The sequence below is a fragment of the Patella vulgata genome, chromosome 3 (genome assembly GCF_932274485.2).
Source record: "Patella vulgata chromosome 3, xgPatVulg1.2, whole genome shotgun sequence".
NCBI lineage: Eukaryota > Metazoa > Mollusca > Gastropoda > Patellidae > Patella > Patella vulgata.
In genome coordinates, this window is record NC_065881.2 from 8,714,892 (window position 1) to 8,740,186 (window position 25,295).

At 35.5% G+C, this 25,295-nt stretch overlaps 2 protein-coding genes across 3 annotated transcripts; one reads left to right on the plus strand and one right to left on the minus strand.

Annotated features, from left to right (window-relative positions):
* Positions 1-687: 687 nt before the first annotated feature.
* LOC126815949 (polycomb group RING finger protein 6) lies at positions 688-14,844 on the minus strand. Of its 2 annotated transcripts, none has more exons than XM_050542072.2 (10): positions 14,795-14,844; positions 12,833-13,060; positions 11,590-11,686; positions 10,794-10,849; positions 10,264-10,317; positions 9,583-9,700; positions 7,286-7,310; positions 6,435-6,533; positions 4,801-4,893; positions 688-4,033 (listed from the first exon to the last, which is right to left on the minus strand). In XM_050542072.2, the coding sequence occupies exons 2-10, from the start codon at positions 13,008-13,010 to the stop codon at positions 3,986-3,988; spliced, it is 768 nt and encodes a 255-aa protein (XP_050398029.1). In that variant the 5' UTR covers positions 13,011-13,060; positions 14,795-14,844; the 3' UTR covers positions 688-3,985. The 2 variants fall into 2 exon arrangements, with proteins under 2 accessions (XP_050398029.1, XP_050398028.1); XM_050542071.2 differs by having other exon boundaries at positions 14,708-14,820.
* A 73-nt stretch (positions 14,845-14,917) lies between these two features.
* On the plus strand, positions 14,918-24,437 carry LOC126815892 (nucleolar protein 56). The gene is made up of 10 exons (XM_050541930.2): positions 14,918-14,962; positions 15,783-15,990; positions 16,329-16,496; positions 17,152-17,350; positions 18,399-18,586; positions 18,945-19,096; positions 19,540-19,640; positions 20,272-20,420; positions 21,189-21,310; positions 22,319-24,437. The coding sequence occupies exons 1-10, from the start codon at positions 14,960-14,962 to the stop codon at positions 22,586-22,588; spliced, it is 1,560 nt and encodes a 519-aa protein (XP_050397887.1). The 5' UTR covers positions 14,918-14,959; the 3' UTR covers positions 22,589-24,437.
* Positions 24,438-25,295: the final 858 nt, after the last annotated feature.

Genomic DNA, 25,295 nt, shown 5'->3' on the forward strand with positions numbered 1-25,295 from the left:
AATAATTTACATTAAATTATACATAAATGACTGTCTATTATCTGTTAATGAAGAGTCAATTAAACATTGTTCTTACATAGATAATAACTTTAATTAAATTAAACATAAATGACTGTTTATTATCTGTTAACAAAATGATATTCTTTATATAATTAAACATTGTCCTTATGTAATAACCTTAATTAAATTAAATTATACATAAATAACTGTTTATTATTTGTTAATAAAATAGTCTTCTTTAGATAATTAAACATTGTTCTTATGTAATTTATTAAATTATACATAAATGGCTGTTTATTGATAATTAAACATTGTCATTATGTAATAACTATAATTAGATTATACATAAATGGCTGTTTATTGATAATTAAACATTGTCATTATGTAATAACTGTAATTAAATTATACATAAATGGCTGTTTATTGATATTTAAACATTGTCATTACGTAATAACTGTAATTAAATTATACATAAATGACTTACTGACCAATGATTGTTTGTGTACTAAAATACAATTCTTAAATAAATATTTATTTATAAAATAATGTCTTCATTTATGTAATTAAAATTATGTATATGCATAAATGACTGTTTATTTACTAAAATATACATACTGCTGTACAATTAGGTCCAAAAAACTGTGTTTACAGTTAACGCCAACTGACCCTATTTTCTTTTGCTCAACCTCCTGTCCTATAAATCCGTATTGCGGCATTGGCAAGGTTTTCTGCACACACTGGAATTTTGGTATTTATTACGGCCGAAATCAGCATTATTTTAAAGAACCTTACTCAGTAATTAAGCTAGAAAATAATTCAAAATGACATCACAACGGCTATAGACTGCAAGCATTGATGAGAGAGTGAGAGAGATGGGGTTTAATGTCCACTCGACACAAACTAGGTCATTTCGGGACAAACATATAGTTTAATTTTATTTCAATAATTCGCTTGCGCGTAGGGGTCTTTAGCAGTGGGAGGAAACCGGAGGACCCGGAGAAAACCCACGAGGTTGGACAGGCGACTCTACTCCTTGTCACGTACAACCGGGGAATCGAAACCACCCTAGTTGACTCAAAGACAGACCTTATGATACAGCGCGCACATTCTAACCATTCGGCCATCCACCCCCCACCTTCAAGCATTGATGGGGGTTATTAAAAGATATATTCCATCTGATCCCACAAAGCCAACGAAAAAAAAGGGGGCAATAAGATTCTCTGATCGACCCTATTTTTGTTACCAAGTAACCGTAAACAAAGGTATTTGTTTATTTGGCCTAAAGAAAAAAAAAGAAAAGTGAAACTACAATTATGTAAACCAACATGTTATAATATAAACACAAAATAATCAGTTAAAAACAAATTTTAAGATTAAACAACAATAACCAACTGATACAAACATTAACAATAACATAACAAGATAAGAATATTTATTTGGGAGATTCTTATTGCAGGCTGGTCAGGGAGGTTCGAGTGTTTCTGGAGATCAAAATGGCCGCTTTATATAAATGAGAATTATGGGGTAATATTAGGCCTAACCCTAACCCTTTTTAGAAGACTGAACTTGGATCCAATTTATCTTTTATCCCTCTTAAAAGGGTTAGGGTTAGGGTTAGTATTCCCCAAAATACTCATTTATATAAAGCGGCCATTTTGGACTCCCGGAAATACCCGAACCTCCCCAACCGGCCTACAATTAGAATCTCCCTATTTATTTAAACATTTTAGTAACTTAAAAACAATAATAAACAATATATATTATTACTCTAATATCAGCTGGAATTATCTGCCCTTGTTTTAACCAAACATCTATTACAGCCTGAGGCCTGTTTCATGTAATTTTAACTAAGAAAATCCAAATTTTAGTAAATGTGATTGGATAATATTAGACTGATTTAAGTGCTTAGCCAATCAAAATTTTGGATTTTATCTTTAGTTAAGATTTCAAGAAACAGGACCCTGTACAGATATTGGGTTTTTCTATTAAAGGGTCCAATCATATAAAATCAACGTCAAACAAAGTGGTAATAATAATGAAATAAAAAGCATGGTTTACCATAGTAACCAACTACTTTGTACTTTTAAATACAATTTAAAGGCTTGATGCATCACTAGCACTTTTGCTAAAATATCAAATTTCTCACCATTAAACATACATTATGCAAGAGCTAAATCTGCCTATTGTGGGTCTTTCTTTAAGCCTAAAATGTTATATAAACTATCAGTCAGACATTAATTATTAATATGAAAAGACTATAATCAACTCTTGATGCCGTCTTATCTGTCTGATTTTCATTGGATTTGAATCTGATCTGCTGTTTAACGCCCTTAGATGATTAACGTAACAACGGATAATCAAGACTTTGTTAATTATCGTGACTCGGTAACAATGACAATCAAGTCTACAGTGATTTTAAAATAAGGTTTTCTTGGCTTAGTGAAGCAATTTGACTGAAATTTTCAGCATATTCCCTTTACATTATCTAGTTATTAACTATTATAGTGAGAACTGTCAGCTCTTTATATAAACTTCCATAATACCCCTTTAAGCAAACCTAAAATTTAATCGATAAAATCTGGGTTCAGAGTGGATCAATTTGACTGAAATTTTCAGCATATTCCCTTTACATTATCTAGTTTCTAACTATTATATTGAGAACTGCCAGCTCTTTATCTAATCTTCCATAATGCATGTTTAAACAAAATCATATAACAATACTAGATAATTTCCCAAATTGGATTCAATCAGATTTAAACTAGACCCATTCGGTTTCTCCGCTACCGTCAAATGGCGACGTCTTGTTATGCTCCAGCAGCATAGATTGATTAAATTCCAGTTCTTCATAACTCGTAAATACTGAACGGACTTGAACCATTTTGGACTGATATTGAACTTTCACAATATTGTAGTTAGCAAGGAATTCTTCTAGAGCTAAATATATCAATGAAATTTCAACTTATCATAACTTTGTAAATATTGAACAGAATTGAACCATTTTTGGACTAATATTCCTATTAGAGATTTAACTTTTACAATATCTGTCGTTTGAAAGGAATTCTTATAGAGCTAAATTTATCAATGTAATTTCAATTCCACATGATACCTTTGTACATATTGAATTGAATTGAGCCATTTTTGGATTGATATTCACAATATTGTAGCTTGCCAGGGAATCTTATAGCACTAAATGGCGCATCAATATTGTTTACAAGGGATCTTTATAGAGCTAAATATATTAATTTATCATATCTTTGTAAATACTGAATGGAACTGAACAATTTTTAGTCTAATATTCTTATAAGTGATTGAACTTTTACAATATTGTAGATTTCAAGGGATTCCTAAAGCTCCAAATGATGCATCGAGCCTTTAAAATGTGTTTTAAATACTATTCAACAGAAAAACTTGAATATTTCATTAAACACCTTCATGGTCAATTGAAATGTACAGTTCAAACCACGTTTACTTAAACCTATCTAATATTTACTGGAATTGTTAACTTAGCAGGTGCTTTAAATATTCGCCTTGTAGAAACCTTGAACACCTTTAATGCCCAATAACCGGTAAAATATACAGTTTGATTGATTAATGTACAATATAACATATCTGTTGGATGATTGTCTTTTTATCCTAGACTACAGGATATATAATTGTCTTTTTATCTTAAGACTGTTGGATAATTGTCTTTTTATCCTAGACTGTAGGATGAATGTCTCTTTTTATCCTAGACTGTAGGATGATTGTCTTTCTTTATTTTAGACTGTAGGATGATTGTCTTTTTATCCTAGACTGTAGGATAATTGTCTTTTTATCCTAGACTGCTGGATGATTGTCTTTTCATCCTAGACTTTAGGATGATTGTCTTAATATCCTAGACTATAGAATGATTGTCTTTTTATCCTGTCTTTTTATCTTACGACTATTGGATAATTGTTTTTTTATCGTAGACTGTAGGATATTTTTATATCCAAGATAACAATGTCTACATCACACAGGTAGATAAAACATGATACTCAAGCTCCAAAATATCCTACAAATAAAAAAATTTGACAAGACTGTATTGTAAAGTTAGTTGACTGGGGAATTTTACCTATACTTTATTAATATGCATGGTGCAGGGATTCTTCTACCCATTGGCAGTAGTTTCAGTGACGAGGAGCCATAGTGGCTAAGTGAGTAACACACTGGCTCGCTAGCCTGGACGTCGCAGGATCGATCCCAGTGTTGGCCGAGAAAGTTCATCAGGATTTTCCAGCATGGTTTCTCCTTGTCAGTGGTTCAGATGGAGGGCCTGACAATGACAGCTGTCTAGTCATTTGGATGGGACGAAAAACCAAGGTCCCATGTACATATTGGCATGCACATAAAAGATCCCTTGGCCGTTGGAATACAATATAAAAGTAGGCCGTAGTGCCGCTGTCTGGGCAAAATTTCTCTTATAGCACACTGTATGGCATATGCCCATCTTCATTAGCCCAGTCGGAGTAAAACAGTAGGACATTAAACCCCATTACATTACATAACATTACATTACATTACATTACATTACATTACATTACATTACATTACATTACATTACATTACATTACATTACATTACATTACATTACATTACATTACAGTAACAAGTTATATTGTCTTTGATTTTATTTTTTACTTTTGTTATGTGTAACTTTAAAGCCGTGTAACTTCTTCTGGCGATAAACTTACAACACTACATTTTTCAGAACCATACTAATATAACCAGCGGTTACCAGGCAAGATATGCCCACATACTAATATAAAATTAAACTCTAACCTTTGTACTTGAATAGAGATCTTTAACAGCTTGTAATGTTCTAGTACCGTCTAAACATATATTACTCGAACCACAACTACAGTATAAATTTACCTACAAATATATATTAACTTGATCAAGTCTAACAAAATCAAATAATCAGTAATCTCAGTCGACTGTATCGTATCTGGCTTCTGTGAAATCCTTCATAATTTTCATGTCCCGATTTATTTCCTTATTACTTCAACAAAAAAGTTTTGAGTAATCTGAATATTACGGATTATGACATCACATGGTTTGCATTAAATTAACATTGTATAATCCAGCCTTCAATCAGTTGGTTTTCACTCCCAAAAATTAACAAGCAATCACCAATCATTATCTGTGAGATTAATGCTAGTGTCGGTTATTGTTGATTATTACCTTGAGATCAACAGAATAATGCACAAGTGGTTTCAACATCAAAGCCTTTAAACATTTGGCACACCTCGGCCGATTCAACGAATCTAGAGTACCGGAGTCTGCAGAGGTTTGTGACATCATAGGGCCAAAAGCCGCTTGTATGACCCCTGACACGACCTTCCACTACAACCGGTCAAATCTTCATGTAGTAGAGGCCATCGAAAGTATAAACAAGCCAAAAGTGAGGCTGATGTCCCCCTGTCGAAATTCCAAAATAAATAGATGACACATATTAATTAATCGCACATTTATTTTTTTCAAAAGTATCGAGCAATCGAACCATACACTAAGTTTCATCACTCTTTATCAGATAGAATCAAGATTATCTTGTCCCAAACCATTGACAAATGAAATCGATTAGCTCTGCTTAGCTTCAGCTCGAAATGTTAATCATTGAACTCAGTCAAGACATTCACCTAATGTACATCTACATCAAGTTTAAACATTCACCTAATAGACACCTATGCCAAGTTTAAACATTCTACCTCAATTAGAGAGAGAGAGAGAGAGAGAGAGATGGAGTTTAACGTCCACTCGACACAGGCTAGGTCATTTCGGGACTAACATATGGTTTAATTATATTTCAATAATTCGCTTTTCGTAGCAGTGGGAGGAAACCGGAGGACCCAGAGAAAACCCACGAGGTTGGACAGGCAACCCTACTCCTTGTCACGTACAACCGGGGATTCGAAACCACGCCAGTTGACTCAATGACAGGCCTTATGATATAGCGCGCGAGTGCTAACCATTCGGCCATTCAACCCCCCACCTCAATTAGAAGGAGAGTTATTGTGTTCCAAAGTCTCGACCAATCAAATTGCTTATCACCCTGCTTACCCTGAGCAGAAAATGCTCATTATTGAACTTAGTCAAGGTATTGATGTAATGAAACTATACACAAAGTTTCATCACTCTCATTTAATTAGAATTAAAGTTATCGTGTCCCAAAGCATTAACCAATCAAATTGCTTATCTCTGCTTACCCTAAGCAAAAAATGCTCATCTTCGAGATCTCCATCAAGGCATCGACCTAATAAACACCTACACCAAGTTTGAACATTCTAGCTCAATTAGAAATAGAGTTATTGTGTCCCAAAAAGTGTGACGGACAGACAGACAGACGAACGAAACCATTTTGATAGTCCCCTGCTTTCTTCGAAAGGCGGGGGACAAAAAAACAAAATGAAATATACCTGGTGATAGTCTTTCAGGGTTAATTTCTTTCTTAAAAACTGTACCACATGACAAATGGTAGCACCACCAGTCACCCGTAAATATCTTTTTTCTAAGGCCTGAAAATAAAAACAAAATGAAATAAAATGGGGTTTAATGTCCTGGGGCTAATGAAAACAGGCATACTTAATACAGTGTGTTAAAGAGGGAAATTTTGCCCTGACAACGGTGCTACAGCCTAATCTTGTATCAAATTCCAACTTCCAAGGGATCTTTAACATGCACGCTACAGCCTACTCTTACTTTTTGAATTCCATCTGTCAAGGGTTCGTTTATGGGCACGCCAATATGTAGTCAAACCACTAGTCACTGTTTCTTGTAAGTATCTCCTTCCGACACCACTGACAAGAGGGAACCACGCCAGAAAATCATGACGAACATTCTCGACTAACACCTAGGTAGAACCCAAGACGTGTGTCTTAAAGCAAATGACCGACAGAACACATGCTATCTATTACCATGCTCTAACAAATGTTAGTTTAATTAGTCGCAAAACTACTTATATTTGTAAGCAGTTGACTCCACTTTGTTTTAATAATGTTCAAGATGGGAAGAGCCTAAAAATTAGCCAATTTTCACAAGAACTATGGAATGTAATATTTGAATCTTGAACAATTTAGTTGGAATTTTGAACATTTGCTAAAATATTTAATAATCTTAAAGAGTTATAACCATCGTTTAAAAACTGTGTCATATTGCTGTTTCTGGGGCTGTGGCTGCCCTTAGTCAGTCCAGTTTGGCTGTAAATGTTTAAATCAATATTGTGCAGAATTTATCAAATCTGTGAGATAAAGAGACACTGATGACTTACCTTCAAAATGATACCAGAAGAACATCTGCAAGAAAAAAAAAAGTAAAATAAAGGTTGTTAGCGGATTTATTTTCCGGTGTGGTTCTCCCTTGTCAGTGATGCAGGACGGAGGGGCTGACAAGGAAAGCTGTCTAGTCGTTCGGATGGGACGGAAAACCGAGGTCCCGTGTACACATTGGCGTGCACGTAAAAAATCCCTTGGCAGTTGGAATTCGATATAAGAGTAGGTCGTAGTGCCGCTGTCCGGGCAAAATTTCCCTCATAGCACACTGTATGGCGTATGCCCGTCTTCATTAGCCCGGGTTAGGAGCAGAACAGTAGGACGTTAAACCCCATTTCATTTCATTTCATTTTGAAGAACCTGGTAATTTTAAGTTCATTGACTGGAATCACTTAAGACTTGTAAACTACCTTCATTAGCCCAGTTCGGAGCAAAACAGTAGGATGTTAAACCCCATTTCATTTCATTTCATGTTAGCGGATTTGTGGTGATCAAAGATTTATATTACCAGGTGTGTGTGAGAGAGAGATAGAGAGAGAGAGAGAGAGAGAGGCCCACTAGACACAAACTAGGTCATTTCGGGACTAACATACGGTTCAATTTTATTTCAATAATTTGCTTGCGAGTAGGGGTGTTTAGCAGTGGGAGGGAACTAGAGGACCCACGAGGTTGGATAAGCGACCCTACTCCTTGTCATATACAACAGGGGAATACAAACCACGCCAGTTGACTGAATGACAGACATTATGATACAACATGCACACGCTAACCATTCGGCCATCCAACCCCCTTACCAGTTGAAATAACATAGGAAAAAACAGTCATGCATAGCGTTGCCACCGTTTTTGGCCTCACTACACTCCAATCCTATACAAGTACGTATATAAATTAGTATAAATATTGTCTTAGTTTATAAAATTGTCCCCATCTTGGATCCCCAACCGCTGCTAAAATTCCTATACATGTATACTCTTATTACTGACAGACTTGTATTACACTAAAGGGCTTGGCCAGCTTTATTTTAATATAAATGTTAGATTATGATTGTGTATTGTAGAGATAGCTATATGATGTGTATTGTAGAGGTGCTATTTGATGTGTATTGTAGTGATAGCTATATGATGTGTATTGTAGAGGTGCTATATGATGTGTATTGTAGAGATAGAGGAGCTATATGATGTGTATTGTAGAGGTGCTATATGATGTGTATTGTAGAGATAGCTATATGATGTGTATTGTAGAGGTGCTATATGATGTGTATTGTAGAGATACAGGTGCTATATGATGTGTATTTTAGAGGTGCTATATGATGTGTATTGTAGAGGTGCTATATGATGTGTATTGTAGAGGTGCTATATGATGTGTATTGTAGAGATAGAGGAGCTATATGATGTGTATTGTAGAGGTGCTATATGATGTGTATTGTAGAGGTGCTATTTGATGTGTATTGTAGAGATAGCTATATGATGTGTATTGTAGAGGTGCTATATGATGTGTATTGTAGAGATACAGGTGCTATATGATGTGTATTTTAGAGGTGCTATATGATGTGTATTGTAGAGGTGCTATGTGATGTGTATTGTAGAGATAGAGGAGCTATATGATGTGTATTGTAGAGGTGCTATATGATGTGTATTGTAGAGGTGCTATTTGATGTGTATTGTAGAGATAGCTATATGATGTGTATTGTAGAGGTGCTATATGATGTGTATTGTAGAGGTGCTATATGATGTGTATTTTAGAGGTGCTATATGATGTGTATTTTAGAGGTGCTATATGATGTGTATTGTAGAGATAGAGGAGCTATATGATGTGTATTGTAGAGGTGCTATATGATGTGTATTGTAGAGGTGCTATATGATGTGTATTGTAGAGGTGCTATTTGATGTGTATTGTAGAGATAGCTATATGATGTGTATTGTAGAGATAGCTATATGATGTGTATTGTAGAGGTGCTATTTGATGTGTATTGTAGAGATAGCTATATGATGTGTATTGTAGAGGTGCTATATGATGTGTATTGTAGTGATAGCTATATGATGTGTATTGTAGTGATAGCTATATGATGTGTATTGTAGAGGTGCTATTTGATGTGTATTGTAGAGATAGCTATATGATGTGTATTGTAGAGGTGCTATATGATGTGTATTGTAGAGATACAGGTGCTATATGATGTGTATTGTAGAGGTGCTATATGATGTGTATTGTAGAGGTGCTATATGATGTGTATTGTAGAGATAGAGGAGCTATATGATGTGTATTGTAATCTAAAAGAGTGAATATATTGAATACAAACCCTCCATAATTTAAAAGAAGAGAAACTGGGGGGATAACTTCTGGTTTTACATCAAACTTATGTTCAACATCGTGTTTTATAGTTGGTTTAATACATGGAGTGATGTAGGCAGGAACATCTAGACAAAAACATGAATATATCGTTAAATACACCTGATTGATGGACCTGTAGACAGGAACATCTAGACAAAAACATGAATATATATCATTAAATATGCCTGATTGATGGACCTGTAGACAGGAACATCTAGACAAAATACGAAACTATCATTAAATACTCTATGCCTGATTTTAGCGCTATGTAACAAAAAGTCCTACTTTTCTGCACCAACTGGGCTAATGAAGACAATCATATGCCATACAGCATACCTATGCGGCGAATTTTGCTCGGACAGCAGTACAGCAGACTACTTTTATTTTGAATTCCAACTGTTAAGGGTTTTTTTTACATGCACTCCAATGTGTAAATGACACTTCATTTTTTTTTTGTCCCATCCGAACAACTAGACACTGTCCTTGCCAGGCCCTCCATTCTGCACCAGTGAAAAGGGTCATATATCCTGAGGAAATTTTCGGAGCCAACACCATGAGCGAACCGAAGACCCTCCTGCGTAGTGAGCCAGAGTCTTACGCACTGAACCATCGCGGCTCCTTCAAAGATAAAGAAGTAATGTACACCTACATTTTTTTTCTATACCATGTATTTCATAGAATTTTTTCTCTCTTTCTTGTTCCTCTGAAAAACCCAAAAAAATTATTGAAAATCATTTTGTAATGCGAGTCTCATTAAAACCCTGAAAATGGAAACTGGAAACTCAAAGTTCCTAAAACATAGAGAGACAGATTTTCATCTAGGCTCTGGCCTATAATACCAATTAATCAATAATTCTGTGGTCCCACTTTTTTTCTGGTCTATATTTCTTGCTCAAATATATACAGTAGAGAGAGAGAGAAAGAGAGAGGTTTAAGGTCTACTTGACACAAACTAGATCATTTTGGGACTAAGATAAAGTTAATTTTTTTCTTCAATAAATTGCTTGAGCGTAAGGGGGTCTTTAGCAGTGGGAGGTTTCCAGAGCATAAAATTTCTCGGCCAATGCAGGGATTAAACACATGACTTCCACACTAGCGAGCCTGCGTCTTACCCACTTAGCCACTGTGGCTCCCTTATCAAAATAACCATGGTAACTAATTTGTTTCCACTGATCTTACCTTGAGCAACATGTGGTAAAAGACTGTATAAAATATCTTGTAATGTTCTATCTAACCTGAAACAAAGACCATATATCTCATTCCATCTAATATTCTACATGACAACCACACCACACACAAACAATTACACAAGACAAACCTATGGACACAATATACCCTCATTTCAAATAACAACAATTTGATTAAAATACAGATCTATATTTCGTTTTGATTTTTTAAATCTGTCGATGGCCTACACTACATGAAGATCTGACCGGTTGTAGTGGAAGGTCACGTCAGGGGTCATACGAACGGCGTTTGACCCTATGATGTCAGACATTTGATTAACCAATCAGCGTTGATGTTTCTAGTGGGTTACCCACAGTTCCAAAACCTTGCCGTAACAGACTGTTTCATTAGCTAATTTCTCACATCATTCAGAACGTGGGTTATATAACAACTCTTCAAGATCCTAGTGTAGTAAAGACAAGTAAAACGAAATTTTGAACTATAAAAAACGAAACGAAATAGGATCTTTGTTTTAATCACATTGAAATAACACACCTATATTTCAAAATCAAGTCCCAGACCAGTAATGATAAAGGCTTGACTTCAAATGGAAAACAAAACAATGATTGACAAGAAAATACTGAGAAACATTCTCCCATCAACACAGGGGACAAACCCGAGATCTCCAGCATCTTACTCACTGAGCCACCACGGCTCTGTATAAAAGGAAAGAATAAAGTCAAAACATTCTGTCAGAGGAGCAAGTGTATGGGAGCTTGGCCCCTCAAAAATTGAATCCAAAACTTACTTTATATTTATGAGAGGTTCTGTTGGGTGAATGACTATATTACAGGTTGGACAGTGGACATTCTTCTCTGTAAACTTGACTATACAGCTTTTACAGACTGAAATACAGCAATTTACACAATAATTCAAGTCAAAATACATCTAAATTACATCAATTTACATAATAATTCAAGTCAATATACATCAATTTACACAATAATTCAAGTCCAAATACATCAATTTACACAATAATTCAAGTCAAAATACATCAATTACACATTAATTCAAGTCAAAATACATCAATTAACACAATAATTCAAGTCAAAATACATTAATTTACTCAATAAAGTCAAAATACATGTTCAATTCAACTGATCTGATGGGACAAGCACTATATTATTACATATTTTTCATAAGTGACAGTCAATTTGTTTGACAATTTTAGTTTCACTTTTGGCTTAAACTATCAACTGGTGAACTTTTTAAAATACAGGTAATGTTTGCTCGGACAGTGGGGCTATGGCCAATTCTTCTTCTTGTATATCGAATTCCAACTGTCAAGGGATCTTTTACGCGCACACCAATGTGTACAAGGGACCTCAGTTTTTTGTCTCATCCAAACGACTAGACAGCTGCCCTTGTCAGGCAATCCGTCCTGCATCACTAACAAGGGAGATCCAACACAGCTCACAATTTTAAATGTAGACAGGTAACAACTTTGCTAAAGAAATAAGAGGGGTTGAATGGTCTAGTGGGGTATAATGTCTGCTCGACACAGACTAGGTCATTACGGGACTAAAATATGATTCAATTTTATTTCAATAATTCACTTGCAGTTGCACGTTGGGGTCTTTAACAGTGGCAGGAAACCTGAGGACAATGAGAGGTTGAACTGGTGACTCCATTCCTTGTCATGTACAACCGGGGAATCGAAACCACGCAAGTTGACTCAATGACGGCCCTTATGATACAGCACACACATTTTAAACCACTAGACCACCAATCCCCCCTCGCTAGTCTGGAGGGGGGATGGTTAGCACGTGCATATTGCATCATAAGGTCTGTCATTGCATGGTTTCGATTCCCCGGTTGTACGTGTTTTTTCTCCTGGTCCTTCGGTTTCCTCCCACTGCTAAAGACACCTATGCACAAGCGAATCATTAAAATAAAATTGAACCATATGTTAGTCCTGATATGACCTAGCGGACATTAAATCCCAATTCTCTCTTTTTAAGCAACTGGTACCAAATAAAAAAAAATCTTACATGTATGCATACAATCTGTAATAGTTGATGCCTCATATAAATATCCTTTACAAATTCCACACGTTAAATAACAGTTTATATTCGCAATGGGAACCAGGACATTATTTTTAGACTCTGGATCTTCATCCACTGATGAGTTCAGTTTCTGTTTCACATTGATTCTGTTGGTTTCCTCCATTATCGGTTGATCTACACGATCATCCCCTCTTTCTCTTCATTTTTCACATTCTACAATTTAAACATACATTATGTAAGAGTAAAGTCTGCCTATTACAGGTCTTTCTTTAGGCCTGAAATGTTATATTTATAAACTATTAATTAGACATTTATTAAACATACATCATGCAAGAGCTAAATCTACCTATTACAGGTCTTTCTTTAGGCCTGAAATGTTATCTAAATTATTAATTAGACATTAATTAACTTGTGCAGACCGTAATCAACCCTCGATGCCACCTTATCTGTCCGATTTTCAAGGATTTGAATCCGATCTGCTTTTCAACATCCATTGATGATTAAATGCAAAAATGGATAATCAAGACTTTGTTACGGTACTTATCGTGACAGTGCTAACAGTGACAATCAAGGCTACAAAGATTTTAAAATAAGTTTTTTTTCGGCTCAGGTATCACACTGAAATTGTCAGCATATTCCCTTTATATCATCTAGTTCTTAACTATTATAATGAGAACTGCCAGCTCTTTATCTAACCTCCCATAATGTGTCTTTAAAAATAACCATGGTTAAAATCAGTACAATTTTATGGATACACAATTACTGAGTTCAATACTCTTCAGCATTTTGATAAGAATTTAATCAAAGGTATTAAGTTTTAATTGTATTTGATTGCTATTTTTGTTGCATATTCGGTAGGTATTTGTCCACTATTCACATACCTGTATCATTTGCTTGATAAAGGGAGAGTATCCTAGTCGAAATCTCGCATAGTATTAAACTCAGTAATTGTGTATCCATAAAATTGTACTTTATGTTAATTAAACCTATTAGAGAAGTTATTTGGTTAAAATCATCTAAATGATAATGGCATTATATAGGTCTATTATCCCGACCTATACAGTTTAGTTAATGGAAATCTTATTAATCTATCTATTTAATAAACTGTTGAATCGGATTATGAAACTTATGCCTTACAAGTTAGTACAAGTGTAAAATCATTAATATTGGTTTTAACAGATTTTGTGCTTTAAAAATAGGCTTAATTGGCTCTCCCTTGATAGAATTACTGTTCCACAAAAGATTTTGATTCCTGAAAAGCAACAAAGTTTTTACAAAAACTAAATTTTTAAGCTTGTTCTAATTCAAAAAGGGCATGTGTAGTCTAGCCAGTGAATGTTAAAACATTATGTAGCCAATATGTAGGCCTTGTGTTTTCTATTTCATTTAAAAAAAAATGCATAAGCTTTTTCTAAAATTAACTTAATAAGAATATAAATGGTTAATTTTAGTTCATAAACCTCCAAAAAAGCACACAGATTCCGAATATGGTTATAAATGAAATAGTTTCCCTGGCTAACAACATAAAACTCTACTTTCAATTTCCAACATCTTCTTATTAGCAAACATTTAGCCGTCCTGAATAATTCTATGTTTTGAAGAAAGAAAATGGTTTTCATGGAAAATACACTTGTATTATCTTAAAATTCACAAACATGTTTTCATCCTGAGGTTTTTCTTCACAAAACAACCTAAAAAACGAGGCTCTTCGAAAACAAGGAACTATTCCTTTCCAAGAAAGATCAACATGGCATGAATTGAATGACGAATTTACGTTTCACATCTATAAAATTTCAATGTCAAATATTTATACAAGTATTGAATTGTTCACAATAAATGACACCGTGATGAAAAGCTTACACAAAATTGTATCAAAGTAACCCATAAATTAGAAATAAAAACTTCACAATATACTGTTATCTCAGTAAATACATTTATCACTTTTACCGACTTAATCGTGGGTATGATTGACTCCCGCCACAGCCATTACATTGCCGATACATATCTAAAAATAGTAACATAACTGTTTCCTACGTTAGATTTGATTGGTTCATTTTATAATTCACACCAATCAGATGAGTTGTACATAAACAGTATTGTGAAGAATTAAACATGGTTGGTACACGTGGTTTTGTATTTTTACGAAAACATTAACTTTTGATGATATAACGGGTGTTTTAAGTTAATAGAGTTTGTTGAATATGTATGCAAATTAAACATAACACCGTTATGGAACAAAATGTTTCAAACTCTGCTTAAATTAATTCTATTTTAACCAAAAGCACAACGAAATATACCAGTGCCTGTGTGTGTGTTCATTTTCTCATTCTACTACTCACTGACCTCAGACTCCCAACCAAGTCCCCGCGTTAAACTTAAAGATGAAAGGCTTCAGAAACCCCAATGTACATCAAATATAATTGTGGAATTCCTTGTATTTTTAACAATTGACAAGTTACCCGTACATTATTTAATGTCAGTGATGAATAACACCTCTTTATATAGCCACAATATTTTGTGTTTTTTTGTACTGCAGCCCTGTAGGCCTATCAATTTTGTATCATAACTTAGGTTATACTTTATTTCCTGGGCTGCAAACGGAGTTGGGTGGCCGAATGGATCAATCATGCACTTTAAGGTTATAAGGTCTGTCAGTGAGTCAAGTAGCATGGTTTTGATTCCCCGGTTGTACATGACAAGGAGTAGGGTCGCCTGTCCAACCGCATGGGTTTTCTCTGATTCCTTCGGTTTCTTCCCACTGCTAAAGACCCCTACGTGCCAGCAAATTATTGAAATAAGTTTGAACCATATGTTAGTCCCAAAATAACCTAGTTTATGTTGAGTGGCATGTAATGTCAGATGAACATACTGTGGTAGCAACAATATTTTGTGTTTTTTATATCTCATAACCTAAACATTTTATTTTATTTCCCAGGCTGCGAGTTTATATGTTCTGTATGAACATGCCTCTGGTTATGGATTATTCCGAGTCAAAGAGTTTGAAGAAGTGGCAATGTTACAACCACAGGTGGAAGCCAGTGTTACTGATGTCAGTAAATTTAACTCTGTTGTTAAACTGATTGCCTTTTCACCATTTAAAAGTGGTACTAATGCTTTAGATAATATGAATAGCGTATCGGAAGGTGAGTAAACCCTAAATGACCCATATCTTGTCCGAATGGTTAGCGTGTGTGCACTGTCATAAGGTCTGTCATTGAGTCAACTGGCGTGGTTTCGATTCCCCAGTTGTACGTGACAAGGAGTAGGGTCGTCTGTCCAACCTCGGGGGGGGGGGGGGGGGGGGGTCTCCGGGCCCTCTAGTTTCCTCCCACCGCTAAAGACCTTTACTCGCAAGCGAATTATTGACACAAAATTGAACCATATGTTAGTCCCGATTGGACGTCAAATTCCATCTCTCTCTCTCTATCTCATCTCCCATTATACCCCGTTAATATTGTAAATGTATAATTTGTTTATTCAGGAATACTTCACGATGATTTACGAGTGTTTTTAGAAACCAATGTACCTAAATCTACTAAGAAGGAGAAGGTATTGCTAGGTGTTGGTGATCCTAGAATAGGTGCTGCTTCTTCTGAAGAACTTGGTATTAAATGTCAACATGTAGGAGTTGTACAAGAAATAATAAGAGGTTAGTTTGTCCTTCACCCTTCATTCCAGTGCTAGGTTTAGTTAAAGAGAGGCCCTAGAGGCTATTTCACTTATGAATCATATCCATATTCACCACCCGTGTGGTCAGAGGAAGATAAAAGTGAAAATTCTCCCATGGCACATGGCGTATTCAGGAGGGTATATCGAAAATTTTGAGAGGTTTTGATCCCAAATTATTAAGTCCTAGCTGCTTGAGTGGGGGACCGGAGGCCGCAGGTCGATGGAGCACTTTGGGTTGCAAAATCGCAAACGATTTAAGGCATAGTATTGTGTGTTTAAATGAGATTTGAGGCAGACTTGAACCCTGTTGCTGTCATTTCTTATAAAAGCAAATTTTGGTAATAAATAAAGAATAGACATCTCTATTCTTGACTTTAGTCAGCATAGAATTTGGGCAAAAAATAATTTGGATGCCCATATATTTTACGAAAGCAAATTGACCCAAGATACTCCCGATATTATGCCCATCTTTATTAACAAGTTGTTAATAAAGCAAGTTGTTCAACATCCATTGAGAGTACCTGAAGTTTAGAATTCTGCAGTGGAGAATCATAATCTCGATACAACTCTTGACGTGAGATCAGCCATTTTTGAGCAAACTTGATATTAGATTTGTTGATTTATTTGAATTTCAGGCATAAGAGTCCATTTTGCAAAATTGGTAAAAGGATTAACAGAGAAATCAGCTGGTAAAGCCCAGCTTGGATTAGGACACAGTTATTCTCGTGCTAAAGTCAAGTTTAACGTAAATCGAGTAGATAATATGATCATACAGAGTATCAGTTTATTGGATCAGTTAGATAAAGATGTCAACACTTTCTCCATGAGAATCAGGTACGAATATAACTAGATACAAATAAATCATCCTGGTCCCGATCTTCACAAAACATTCTCAGATTTGAGTTAAGAATTTACTCGACTTTCAATCACTGTTTATGAGAAATATCTTTGATCCAGAAACACAAACCATCTACGTGCAAGCGAATTATTGAAATAAAATTGAACCATATGTTAGTCCCAAAATGACCTAGTTTGTGTGAAGTGGACATTAATCTCTCTCTCTCTCTCTCAGATAAGTAACTTAAGCCTGATAATGCTTTGTGAACTCTGGGCATGTACACCATCTGAAAGGGCATTAGCTGGAACCAGGGTGACTCAGTAAGAAAGCTGCTGGCTCACAAACCAGGCAGTCAGGGTTCGAACCTAATGTTGACCAAAAAAAGTTTCCAATGATTTTTAGTGTGGTTTCTCCTAGTCAGTGGTGCAGGACAAAATCCATGGCTAAAGACCCCTATATGCATGCAAATTATTGAAATAAAATTGTATCTTATGTTAATCCGAAATGAGTAGTGTGGGTGTTAAACTCTCCAACACTCATGTCAATTATTTTGATATAAATGTAGGCAAAAATTACCTTGATATTTAAATTTACGAGAACTAAATTGACACATTGCATGATATGTTTTAAATCAGGGATCACGATGGCTAAGTGGGTAGGATGCTGGCTCGCTAGTCTGGAGGTCGGGTGTTTGATTCCTGCATTGGCCGAGAAAGTTCATCCAGATTTTCCGGCGTGGTTCCCCCTTGTCAGTGATGCAGGACGGGGGGCCTGACAAGGACAACTGTCTAGTCGTTCGGATGGGATGAAATACCAAGGTCCCGTGTACACATTGGCGTGCACGTAAAAGGTCCCTTGACAGTTGGAATTCGATATAAGAGTAGGCCGTAGTGCCGCTGTCCGGGCAAAATTTCAGCCCAGTTCAGAGCAGAACAGTAGGACGTTAAACCCCATTTCATTTCATTTCTGTTTTAAATCGTAAAGTTTTCCAAATGTTGTCCTTGATTTGATATGTATAGAGTATAATTTTATATTTTGTTTTAGAGAGTGGTATTCCTATCATTTCCCAGAATTGGCCAGAATTGTTTCAGATCATTTCAAATATGCCAAACTTGCTAAACTTATCCGAAATAGAAAAGAAATGACACAAGAAATGGAAGACGAAATTGAAGAAATTACGATGGACAGTTCTGTTACTCAAGCTATTTTTGATGCAGCCAAATCATCCATGGGTACAAAAATTATATATAGTTCTTTGTTGGGGAGGGAAAGGGAATAGTCAAGCTGTCATATATAGTTAGTGGGGTTGGTTGGCCGAATGGTTAGCGTGTGCACTGTATCATAAGGTATGTCATTGAGTCAACTGGTGGGTTTTGACTCCCCGGTTGTACGTGACAAGGAGCAGGGTCGCCTGTCAAGCCTCTTGGGTTTTCTCCGGGTCCTCCAGTTTCCTCCCACTGCTAAAGACCATATGTTAGTCCCAAATTGACTTGGTTTGTGTCGAATGGACGCTAAACCCTCACTCTCTCTCTCTCTCTCTCTCTCTCTCATTCAAGTGTTGAATTATAAATAGAACTATTGTTGTTACAGGAATGGATATATCACCGATAGATCTATTAAATATAGAGATGTTTGCTACTCGTGTTATTGGTTTATCAGAATACAGGAAGAAATTAACCGAATATTTACAGGTTAAAATGCAGCAAGTTGCTCCTAACTTAGCTACATTAATTGGTGATCAGGTAACCATGACTTATAATATTACTTAGTTGTAATAGCTAGCATCATTTCTCTGGAGCCGCAGTGGCTAAATTAATAAAGCGCTGACTCGCTTCCTAGGTCACAGGTTTGATCCCAGTGTTTGCAGAAAAAAATTCTCAGATTTTGCGTTGTGCTTTTTATTAAAGGACAATATTGGTGTCAGTCATTATCACATATGTGATAGAACTGGTTAAACACGTTCCAAATATAATTTTAACACAGAGATCATTGCTACGATAGATGCGTAATGAAGGTTTCAAGAAACAAGTGTCGAAGGCAAAAGGAAAACACAAGTTGTTATATGAGACTGTGGGAGGATAACTGACAATTCAAAAAAAATTAATTTGATATTGAACCTCTAGTTTTCTGAGTAGCCCATTGTCTTTGAAGTGTAAACTGATTAATAATTTAAACTTTATTTTAGATTGGTGCTCGTCTCATAGCTCATTCTGGAAGTTTGACAAATTTAGCTAAATATCCAGCTTCTACAGTACAGATTCTTGGAGCAGAAAAAGCTTTATTCAGGTATATATTGTATTCAGTAGAAATCAAATTACATGGTAACTGGCCATATTAAAGTTAGAACCACGAAATGTTATTCTTCTAAAAATAATGGGGGGTTGGATGGCTGAATGGTTAGCATATGCGCGCTGTATCATAAGGTCAACTGGCGTGGTTTCGATTCCCCGCTTGTATGTGACAAGGAGTAGGGTCGCCTGTCCAACCTCGTGGGTTTTCTCTGGGTCCTCCCACTGCGAAGGACCCCTACGCACAAGCAAATTATTGAACCATATGTTAGTCCTGAATTGACCTAGTTTGTGTTGAATGGACTTCAACCCCATCTCTGTCTGTCTGTCTGTTCAGGGTTGGCGGTTACACTAATGATTCTCGTCTTCCATACTTCTGGCTTTAAATTCACATATTTGATAGATATTCAACTTTTAAGTATCGTTAATTATGTTATGTTACTTATTACGGAAACAGTTTTATATGCCGCAATCATTTTATGGTTGTTAATGTTTACTATTCAGTTATATTTTCAATTAAATTATAAATATTAATCTTCTTGAAAAAAACAAGTGGATAAGCTACAGGGACATCGTTGTCGTAGGGTTTAATAAAATAATATCTGTTTAATGTGGAATTTGTATTTCAGGGCTTTAAAGACAAAAGGAAATACACCCAAATATGGTCTTATATTTCATTCCACATTTATTGGTCGAGCTCTAGCCAGGAATAAAGGAAGGATTTCACGTTATTTAGCTAATAAATGTTCTATTGCATCAAGAATTGATTGCTTTGCAGGTTAGTCAAATGTCTTCTGTTAGTTTTATTCATTAACGTAATGAAATGGCGTTTAACGTCCTGCTGTTCTGCTTCGACTGGGATAATAATACGGGTGTACAAAGTATAGTGTGCTATGAGGGAAATTTTGCCCGGTCAGCGGAACTCTTATATTGAATTCCAACTGTCAAGGGATCTTTTACATGCATGCCAATGTGTACACATGACCTCGGTTTTACATCCCATCCAAACAACTAGACAGCTGTTCTTGTCAGGCCCTCCTTCCTGCACCACTGTCAAGGGGAAAACACTGCTAAAGACCCTAAGCGCAAGCGAATTATTGAAATAAAATTGAACCATATGTTAGTCCCAAAATGACCTAGTTTGTGTTTAGTTGAGGTTAAACCCTTGACATGAATTCAAAATAATAGTATACTGTAGCCACAGGGTATGGCATTAGCCTGCTTCATTCACCAAGTCAGTGCAGGAAAGTAGGATGTTAAACCTCATTTCATTAGCCCTGGGGGGTGTTGGATGGTCGAATGGTTAGCACATGCGTGCTGTATCATAAGGCCTGTCATTGAGTCAACTGGCGTGGTTTCGAATCCCCGGTTGTATGTGACAAGGAGTAGGGTCGCCTGTCTAACCTTGTGGGTTTTCTCCGGGCTCTCCAGTTTCCTCCCACTGCTAAAGACTCCTATGCACAAGCGAATTACTGAAATAGAATTGAACCATATGTTAGTCCCAAAATGACCTAGATTTTTGTTTACCAATATTATCTTTTTGCAGAATATCCGACAACTGTTTTTGGAGAACACTTAAAGACACAGGTTGAAGATCGATTAAAATTCTATGAAAGCGGAGATGTACCAACTAAAAATGTTGATGTTATGAAAGTAGCTGTAGATGAGGTAATTCATTATTTAATGTTGGTCAGTTTTATACAATAAGAAATTTGCATTTTGAAATTAGAATTCTGTGAAATTTTTTTGCTAAAGGGGTATTTTTTAAGATTTAGATAAAGATCTGTCCGTTCTTGCTATAATATTTCAAAACTAGAAAATGCAAAATGAATTTTGGAAATTTCATTCAAATTACGTTATTCTGAGCAAAGTTATCAATGGTTGTAGTTTTGACATGATATGTGCATTGATCGTAACCACTGTACTGGTCATTCAAGTCTTAGCCTCACTTATCCATTCTTGAATTAAATCATTAAATGGCCGAACCATTCTAATCTACTTAAAATTGGAGCCAAAGATCTGCAATAATAAAAGTATTATAAATCCTTTGTGGTTACGGTGAGGGGGGCGCTGGGTCACTAACCTTGATATACCATATTTTTACGCTATTTGAGAACGAACGGCGGCCATTTTGTCTGTCAAGAGGCACCTTGTCGTAGGACAAAAAATCAAATGCTAGGGATCCTCTGACTGCACATGCTACAGATCCTCTGATAGTGCGGAATAGATCACAAGATCTGTCATTGAGTCAAATGACATGGTTTTGATTCCCTGCTTGTACGTGACAAGGAATAGGGTCGCCTGTCCAACCTTGTGGGTTTTTTCTGGGTCTACCGGTTTCCTCCCACTGCTGGGGGGTTGGATGGCCGAATGGTTAGGACGCGCGGGCTGTATCATGAGGCCTGTCATTGAGTCGACTGGCGTGGTTTCGAATCCCCGGTTGTACGTGGCAAAGAGTAGGGTCGCCTGTCCAACCTCGTGGGTTTTCTCCGGGGCCTCCGGTTTCCTCCCACTGCTAAAGACCCCTACGCGCAAGCGAATTATGTAAATAAAATTAAACCATATGTTAGTCCCGAAATGACCTAGTTTGTGTCGAGCGTACGTTAAACCCCATTTCTCTCTTTCTCTCATTTCATTTGTGTATTTAGTGTCATAATGTTTAATATTTGTTGATAGGCTGTTATTGTTCAAAAGAAACTTGCTAAGAAAGAACGAAAGAGAAGGAGAAGTGAAGCTGCCATGGAAACGACCCTGAATACAACAATGGAAACAACCGTGGAAGAGGAAGAACCAACTAAAAAGAAGAAGAAGAAAAAGAAGAAGAAGGCTGATGATGAAGAAGAGATGGAGACTAGTGTTGCTATGGATACCACAGCTGACCTTGAGGAAGAAACACCATCTAAAAAACCCAAAAAGAAGAAGAAAAAGAAGCAGTCTGATGATTAGAAAAAGCCAAGATTGAAAATAAACTTTAAAGCCTTCTAATTCTATATTATTGTTTTATGAGGGACGATTTATTTCATTAATGCATGTTTACATGCTAAACTGTATGTAGGGCCATATAAGAAGAATGATAGGGGTCTGACATAGACATTTTACCTGTTCCCCAATCTCCCATTCATTTATAGTGAATAAAATATGTATTAATTAAAAAAAATAAGAAAAATATTATGGCTCTCAGGCAATCGTCAAAAAAAAAATTGATGCAGAAGGGAGGTTTTTATTTTTGTTTTGTTAAATATTTGTGTTACTAAATGACTTATCACAAACATCATATTTAACCAGAGTCAACTTTAGAGGGTTTTTTTTTTTAAACAATTGTGTTACTAAATGATTTATTACAAACATCACATTTAAGCAGAGAGATGGAGACAAGGTTAGATTGTCTGGTGCCATTTATGATTGCCAATAACATTTATTAGGTGTGTGTAACACCTGAGAAATATTAAAGCATGGCAACCAGAATATTTTTTTATATGGCCTAGAATAAATTATTAGAGAAATTGTATCAGTCTTGATTAAAACGCAGATCCTATGTAATATTTTATAGTTGAAAGCCTGGCCCCCGAGTTCACAAAGCATTCTCAGACTGAAGTTAAAAATTTACTCAAAATTCTAAGCCTTTTTTTAACTAAAAAATAGTCCTGATATATAGTCCTTTATAAAACATTTGTTGTTTTAATGTATCAAATACATCAATAAGAAAGTATGTGCAAAGATTTTTCTCATAAACAGTCTGAGAATGTCTTCTTTGATTGGCATTTAGTAATTGAACATATTAACACACGGTACAATTTTATGGATACACAATTACAGAGTTTAATATCATTTGCTTGATAAAGACGAGAGTATCCTCCCTTAAACATCTCTTAATATTAAATTCAGTAATTGTGTATCCATAAAATTGTACCTTGTGTTAGTCTGAGAATGCTTTGTGAACTCCGGGGACCTGATTGATAAAAGAAAAAAAGTGTTGTATGAAAATAGTGCTTTATATTTGTTAATAGAAACTAGCGAAGAAAAAAACCCAGCAATTATGAAGCAAAGATAAGAAAACAGATTTGTATGGTAGTTTGATCAGACTGTATTTGTATGTGAAAAGATTTTATTCCGAAAAGTGGAATATGAAATCTGTAAATAATAATAATGCATTTTATAGTTTAAACATACATTATGTAAGAGATAAATCTGCCTATTGCAGGTCTTTCTTTAGGCCTGAAATGTTATCTAAATTATTTATTAGACATTAATTAACTTATCCAGACCATAATCAACTCTCGATGGCATCAGATTTCTCCGATATTAAATAAATGAGAACAGTTCAGCCATATTTTGATTTAAGATAAAAATGGAGAAGTGCGGCTTAGCTCCGAACAACTAGTATGGTGGTTGAAATTATTGCACACATCTTGTCAAGGCTAATATCTTCGCTCGCAATAAAGTAATTTGATTGAAATTTTCAAATTATTCATTTTACATTATTTATTTTCAAACTATTATAAAAAGAATGGCTAGCCTCTATCTAAATCTTACATAATGTATCTTATTAAAAATCCAGTAGAGGATTTTGATATTGTTTTAGATGATGAAACAATAATTTAATAATTCATACAAATGAATTAATTTTATAACTGGTAGAAATTGTATTCTTTCAAAATTTGACTACTAGTTAAATTTTAAAAATGTACATTATTTCATCAGACACATTAATGTCATGTAGTCAAGAGATATCATCAAAGAATCATACCGTCAAAATGTATATGACAAAAATAGTGACAATAAATTATAATGTCAATTATGATTGTTAAGGATCTTTAATTTATTAAAGAGTTTTGAGTTTTCCTAGTAGAATGGACAATATACCTCAGTTCCTCACAGGTGTCAGATTGCAACCAATCTGATTAAAACCCAGATCATATTTGGTTTAGACTAGTCAAAAATTATTACACTACATATATGTTATAATATTTATATATGTTGTGTGATAATTTCATTTTGATTAAAACACAGATCCTATTTCGTTTCGTTAAAATTGCATTTTACTTGTTTTTACTACACTAGGATCTGAAAGAGTTGTTATATAACCCGTGTTCTGGATGATGTGAGGGATTAGCCGATTAGCCAATGAAACGGTCTGTTACGGGAAGTTCTTGGCGTGCGATGTATGGAACTGGGTAAACCACTAGAAATGCCAACGCTGATTGATTAATCGATGTCTGATGTCATAGACTCAAAAGCCATTTGTATGACCCCTGACGCAACCCTCCACTACAACCGGTCAGATTTTCATATAGTAGAGACCATCGAAAGTATAAAAAAAACGAAGCGAAAAATCTCCCTCATAGCACACTGTATGCCGTATGCCTGTCTTCATAAGCCCAGCGGAAGCAGAACAGTAGGACGTTAAACACCATTTCATTTTCCAGGCCGTTTGTACTTTCTCAACCAACAAACGGGTTGAACCCAATACCTCGAGTGACAATGGGAATTTGTGCTAGAACGCATGCTCCTACTGCATGAGAAAATATCTCAACCAACCATGACAGCTGAAACATATTCATTAGGTTTAATTACGTCACGATTCTACTCACACCACTTCCGTTGTCGGGATGGACAGAACTGTGCCAGGACTGAAACATATTCATTAGGTTTA

Excerpts from the sequence above, each read along its gene's own strand:
- LOC126815949 (XM_050542072.2), bottom strand. The coding sequence starts at position 13,010 with ATGGAGGAAACCAACAGAATCAATGTGAAACAGAAACTGAACTCATCA. Across the intron at positions 11,687-12,832 it reads TACAGATTGTATGCATACAT|TCTGTAAAAGCTGTATAGTC; the intron begins GTAAGATTTTTT and ends GCTGTATTTCAG. Across the intron at positions 6,534-7,285 it reads CTTCTGGTATCATTTTGAAG|GCCTTAGAAAAAAGATATTT; the intron begins GTAAGTCATCAG and ends TTTTATTTTCAG.
- LOC126815892 (XM_050541930.2), top strand. Across the intron at positions 15,991-16,328 it reads TATGAATAGCGTATCGGAAG|GAATACTTCACGATGATTTA; the intron begins GTGAGTAAACCC and ends TTGTTTATTCAG. Across the intron at positions 21,311-22,318 it reads TGAAAGTAGCTGTAGATGAG|GCTGTTATTGTTCAAAAGAA; the intron begins GTAATTCATTAT and ends ATTTGTTGATAG.